General features: G+C 31.6%; 1 protein-coding gene across 4 annotated transcripts in view; it reads left to right on the forward strand.

Moving 5' to 3' along the window:
- The window catches only part of LOC120347128 (uncharacterized), a 28,510-nt gene extending 23,389 nt beyond the window's left edge, over positions 1-5,121 (forward strand). For all 4 annotated transcript variants that reach the window (XM_039416983.2, XM_039416986.2, XM_039416985.2 and 1 more), the window contains 6 exons: positions 93-135; positions 655-743; positions 1,295-1,467; positions 2,122-2,196; positions 2,617-2,727; positions 3,392-5,121. In XM_039416983.2, coding sequence (XP_039272917.2) covers positions 93-135; positions 655-743; positions 1,295-1,467; positions 2,122-2,196; positions 2,617-2,727; positions 3,392-3,572 — 672 coding nt within the window. In that variant the 3' untranslated portion in view covers positions 3,573-5,121. The remainder of the gene's footprint in view (positions 1-92; positions 136-654; positions 744-1,294; positions 1,468-2,121; positions 2,197-2,616; positions 2,728-3,391) is intronic.
- Positions 5,122-5,944: the final 823 nt, after the last annotated feature.

The raw sequence follows: 5,944 nt of genomic DNA on the forward strand, positions 1-5,944 counted from the left end.
AACTCAAAATAAATGTTTCAACTATTGCGTAGAATTTGAAAAACCCAATTCTTAACACAATATTTTTAAAGTAACAATTTATATACATTCAGGATGAACGAAACTCATCTCGATTCAGTCAATATCAAGATTATGGTGAGTGATTTTGATTTATTATATTTTTCTTTTAGATACGTCGTTTACCGCATTAGTCCTGGCTATATCTCTTACCGGGTAAATCTTTTTTACAATGGAAAATAAGCTCTTATATATTTACTTCTTTTGATAGTAAAAACGATCATCTTTTAAACCAGGGGCCAAAAAATTTGCCTACCTAGACTGGCGGGTCAAGTAAGTGTGACGTCAAAAGTTACAATTTATGAACAAAATTTTATTTACAGTGTTACAAAAGCGAAATTGAAAAACAATAAGCCTTGTGCCCAAAGTAAATTTAATTGCAATCTCAACTAATTCCCCAAGCTATTTTTTTAGCTGAATCTTCAAAATTTGGTTTTAGTTTGGTTGTGGCAGTATCAGGCGGGCCAGACTGAATTACCCAACGGTCCGGATTTGGACGGCGGGTCGTAGTTTGCCCGTGTGAATTCTAAATCATCTTATGCAAGTTTTTATTTTATATTTTGAGTTACGCCTCATTTATTTTATTTTATACTACAGATAATAAAAAAGGAATGATGGGAAGAACTGGAATTGCTAGGTTGTCATCTGATATAACCAATATTGTCAGTACAGTCAATAATATGCAGGTTAGAATATGGTGAAAAACTGATTTGGTTTCATTTAAAGGCTTTCTCTGTGATTGCCTTGTTGTACAATTGGCCCACGAGACGAAAAAGGTTGGGCAGGCCTGCCTTACCGTATTTCAATTTGAAGTTCATGTAACTTTTTATAAATAAACTAATTGTATTTCAAATATTTTCCAGTATTTTTATGTTTGAAAGCTGGACATTTATGAAGTTATTAAAATTCTTAACCATGTAATCAAATCCAAAATAGTCAGAACCCATTATTAATCAAATTCTAAATTGTAGTTTGGCCATGATAATAATCTTGAGAAGGGATCTGAATATGTAAAGGAATCAAGTAATGTCCTATAGTTTTCAACAATTCCTTTATTACAATATTGATAGACAAATTCAGGAATTGCTTAGAAACGTAAAAAAAAAAAAATTTTAATTTTTATGTATATACCATAAAATAATTTTCAAATATTATCCGCATCAAAATCAATCACATAAAATATTTTTGTCACCATATTTTCTTCTACTTTTTCGATAACATGTTTTGTTTCTTTTAGGAAGGAAATGTTGAAACTTTAAATAGAATGCAGAAAGATTTAAAAGAAATCAAAAGTATTCTTCGCCATTTGATAAGTTCAGAATCTCAACTAAGAAAACCAAGAAAAAAAGATTCGGAAAGTCATCAAAAATCAGGCAGTCTTCCACCAGCTTCCATTATAGATCCACCAGTGTAAGTTTTTTTATTTAAATACTTGTTTTAATAAACAAGTTTAATTTTAATTTTTAAGTTTTGATTTTTTTGTCAAGACTGCATATTTCTAAAAAAAAATTTTTAATTAAAAAAAAGAAGTAGTATTAGGGATAAGAATGAGGTTTCATTTTTTCTCTGGGTGGGAGAAAGACGATGAGACGGCCTTATCATATGGCGTTCCACGGACTCTCATCCAGTTATGTTGGGTATGGGATTGGGGTTAGTTAGCGAGTTACTTTTTTCAGATGCATGGACTTGATGGTGGGGGGAGCCGTAACTAACCAGCGGTTATGTGCACCACCCTACGATGGTGAGGAGTCCAGCAATCTTCTCACATAAAATTATCCCCCATGGAATGCCCCAGGGTAATCAGAGATGCGATGGCAAGTGTATTCCTAATGCTCAACACGATGCGCCACCCGTTGCGCCATGTAGCCTACTGATAATAGTTGGTTATCCATTACTTCAATCAGGCGTGGTTGAGATATATTAATCTATTAATGGGTTAATTTACGGCTCTGATACCAGGCTTTTAAATTTTAGAAATTTATTTTAAAGGTCTGAGGTGATTACAATTTTTCAATATAACTCCTTTGATATTGCTTTAATGTTTTGTTTTTTGTTTCTTCCCAGCTTCCCTCTTGAAATTCGAACTCTTCCTCCAATACAAGACCTTCGACAAAAAAGATCTCAAGAATTTGAGCCAATGTATGTAAAACACTGCATAAAATTATGGATCTTACACTTTTTATTGTGTTATAATATCTTTTATAATCTGATGTGAATTGGACTTTCTAATGCCGCGATATATCTTTACTGATTTGTTCTGTAAAGACTATGATAACGAATGCAAAAAAATTTTAAGATTTTTTTTAAATAAATTGCTGATCTCTAATCTATGAATTTCAACACCTGTGAGTGCTGAAAATTTTTGTCTCAAGGATATAAGAGCTCTTGGTACATCAGTCTATGTTCTGTTATGACTACATTTACTTGGGGAACTTGGTCAACTTGAGCCAACTTAGATGTGGAAATGTGTTGGATTTGCTGAAAATGCTGAATACTATGGAAATGGTGATTAATAAAGACATAAATTATTTATAATGATAATCTTTATCTACCCTGCAGAAGACATCCATCATTGGATAGAGTGACAGCAGATGATGTAAGAAGATCTGTTGAAGATAATTTAATGAGAAGATTAATTCATTCATCACAAGATTCAAGAGCAAGCAGAAAGTAAGATGTTTTTATAATTTCTGTTGAATACTATGTATGTTTAGTAATTTCAAATGAGTGATATTCAACTTGGAAGCTTTTTTGTACACTCAAGGTTAAAAGATAGTAAAGTATATTGTGTATGCTGTATATTTTTCAACTCAATCATCAGAATATACAGCTGAGCATCAGGAAAATTTTATCATGATCACAGTTGGCGTGTCTACATGACTTACCTACTTGACTCTGTTTCACAGAGATTCTCTTTCGCTTTATTGAGTTTGGGTCAAAACACTATGTGTGTCTATGTATGATGGCGATTCATACTATATCAATTCTTTTTTCTAACTTTTCGCTATCCTCTCACTACTCTCTCTACTCTAACTAATTTGTTGAAAAATTGCAGTATTCATCATGATTAAGTTCTTTTAGCAAGAAACAAGGGGGAAGTTTTTTACTTATTTTAAGAAATTAGAAGTATTTCTGCATACTCTCACAAATATATTTTCGTCTGATTAATGTCAGACTTCCACAGACAAGCATAAGTCAACAACATGTTCAACAGCATGACATGTACGGTAATTGGTTCAGCATGAAATTTGAATAGTAAAATTTCTAATGATTGTAATCTTTATTTCCTTGTGAATTCCCTATGACCAGCAATACAACTTTAATTCGATTTCAGTGCAAGACAAGATGACTTAGATTTTGAGATGACTCTGTTGCCTGGGTCACCTGCTCGAAGCACACCGAGACCAGACCTGTCAACCAGTTCAAGAACGCCACCACCTAATCCAACTGTGGCATTTCAGGATCCAGAACAGTCTGATTTGAATATTGGAGACAGGGGATCATCAAATGTGTAATTTTTGCATGTGAACAAATGGTAGATGTGTTAGTTAGAATAGTGTTTATATTAGAAAACTAGATTCAGTGAAATAATGCTCGGTTCTGAAGTTTATATGTTACATCGACTAGAATTTTTAAACCCAAAATTGATAGACCAGGCAACATTTTTTCGTTATCCAAGTTTTTCATCTTTGTTGTTGAAGATTGTTTTCATATTTTTTTTACGATGCTCATTTGCGTTGTTCGCTTTCAACAATTTCTGTAGATGCAGCCACTGATACCTAAATATATGTGAAGGGTGTGCCAGGGAAGGCCATGTCACCCACAAACTGTGTGATGGGATCGTCTAATCTATATTCGCTTAAATCAAAAGCACATTGTTCATGAGATATCCAGTTTTTGAAATCTCAATTTGCTGCTTAAAAATATTATTAGATAGTTTTTACTAAAATTTCTTTCTTACTTTTGTGTTGTTACAAATATATGGAATTTTACCCTGTTACACAAAATTTGTTATTGTTTGTGATATATTCCCCTATTAAACATTGCTTTAGAAATGAATTATTTTCAAAACTCAACAGTTTCGTGATCGGGAACAGTAATTTTTGTTCATTTAGAAATTTGACTTCAGAAATTCAGTATTTCAAAGCTCTATTCCCACTACCTAAATTTCACATCATGGCAATTAACAGTCAAATTTGGTTTAAGCTTGTTTTATTTTTTCGTTTTAGAATTTTCTTACAAATTTATAACAATAATTTTTAGATATATTAGATTTCCACTGGTATTTTCTTATCCGTCCTGATATGCACGCATACTATTATCACAATTAGGAATGTACTAGAGATTGAATTGGATGAAATTAATACCTCAATTATGATTTTTGCCCTTCATTTTGTTCATGATTATTTATATTCGATTCTATCCCATTATCGCTTGCCAGATAAAATTTGTTTTTATAACATATGTCATTAACTTCTTCATTTTTTGAGCATAGCCCATATTATGTATGGTGGTATAAATGTATGGTATGGCATCTAAAACAATTTTCGCTTCTATAACTTAATTAATTTTTTTCTGGTTTGGACAACTTCAAAACATTAATAGTCTCATTTAAGTGATTGATTTATAGAAAATGAAGTATTGAACAATAAATTAATAAAAAATTGTAATAAAAAATATTTTGTAAGTAGATATTATTGGGTATTTTTTATATTTCATGGTTGTGATTTATCGCTGTTCAACAATGCAGGAATATTTTTTGAATACATTATTAAAATATATCGTTAATTCTGACGCTAGGTGTATAAAGCATCGCGTCTGATGTTTTATTTAACAAATTAAATTTTTTGCACATGCTTTATTGCACTATACACATTCTTCCAATTTATGCTTTTATATTTTTTTTTTCGAACTCCTTGTGTTTAATTTTATATAATGAAATTGATCACTGTAATATTTTGATTTCTTCAATTGCTTTATTCATATGATAATTGTAATTATGAATACTATGGAAATAATTTCTATTGCTGTTATATTATGTTCCTAGTTCCATTTTCCGCTAATAATTCGACTGATAATAAATTTATATTTTCCATTTATAAATTGATTGAAAAGGATATAAAAGATTTAGGCTATGTGTTGAGAGAAGGATCAATGACTCCATCTGTATGTGTAATAGTCTTTATATTTAAAATTTCTGATTACTGATAGTAAGTACACAGTCAGGGTAAAACTGCCAAAAAGGCAAGACATATACAAGATCTTTTCAACATTAGTATTTATCGGCTGGTGGGAATGAGCATGGAGCCTTAACCTCGATAAGGTTTCAACTTGATGAATGGTTGGAAACAGCGAAGCTTGTACCGAGAGAGAATAATTAGATATGAAGATTGTTGAAATCAATGCTATTTGGCTAGGGTCATTTACTTAACGAGTCATTGCCATGCATCCAGATTCCAGAACATTTAATCAAATTACCATTTGCCTGCAATGATGACAGGACGACAGGCTGTGGTTTGTATATGATTATACTGTTCAATTGAATTTACTCCTCTGGGATGAATATGACCGGTTCTATCCTATGGATGCTCTACCGCTTGTTGACTCCAAAATTCTATCTGATCAACTTTAGTTATTTCAAAATATTGAACTTGAAATAGGGAGTTTAGTTATATTTAAATGTTTAATTAGTGTTTGTAGACATGCCGTAGCCATAATAAAAACTATTTTGTATCTTAGCAGCAGTTATTTTTCAGAAAGAGTAGCGTTACTTATGACCGGAAAATGCTTTGTAAAACCAAAAATCCGTACTTAATTTCTCTTTCTTATTCACCACAATAGTTAGCATAAAAGTTTTCTAGGTATTCAATCAGTGTTATCGGATACG

Source organism: Styela clava, chromosome 11 (assembly GCF_964204865.1).
Source record: "Styela clava chromosome 11, kaStyClav1.hap1.2, whole genome shotgun sequence".
Classification (NCBI taxonomy): domain Eukaryota; kingdom Metazoa; phylum Chordata; class Ascidiacea; order Stolidobranchia; family Styelidae; genus Styela; species Styela clava.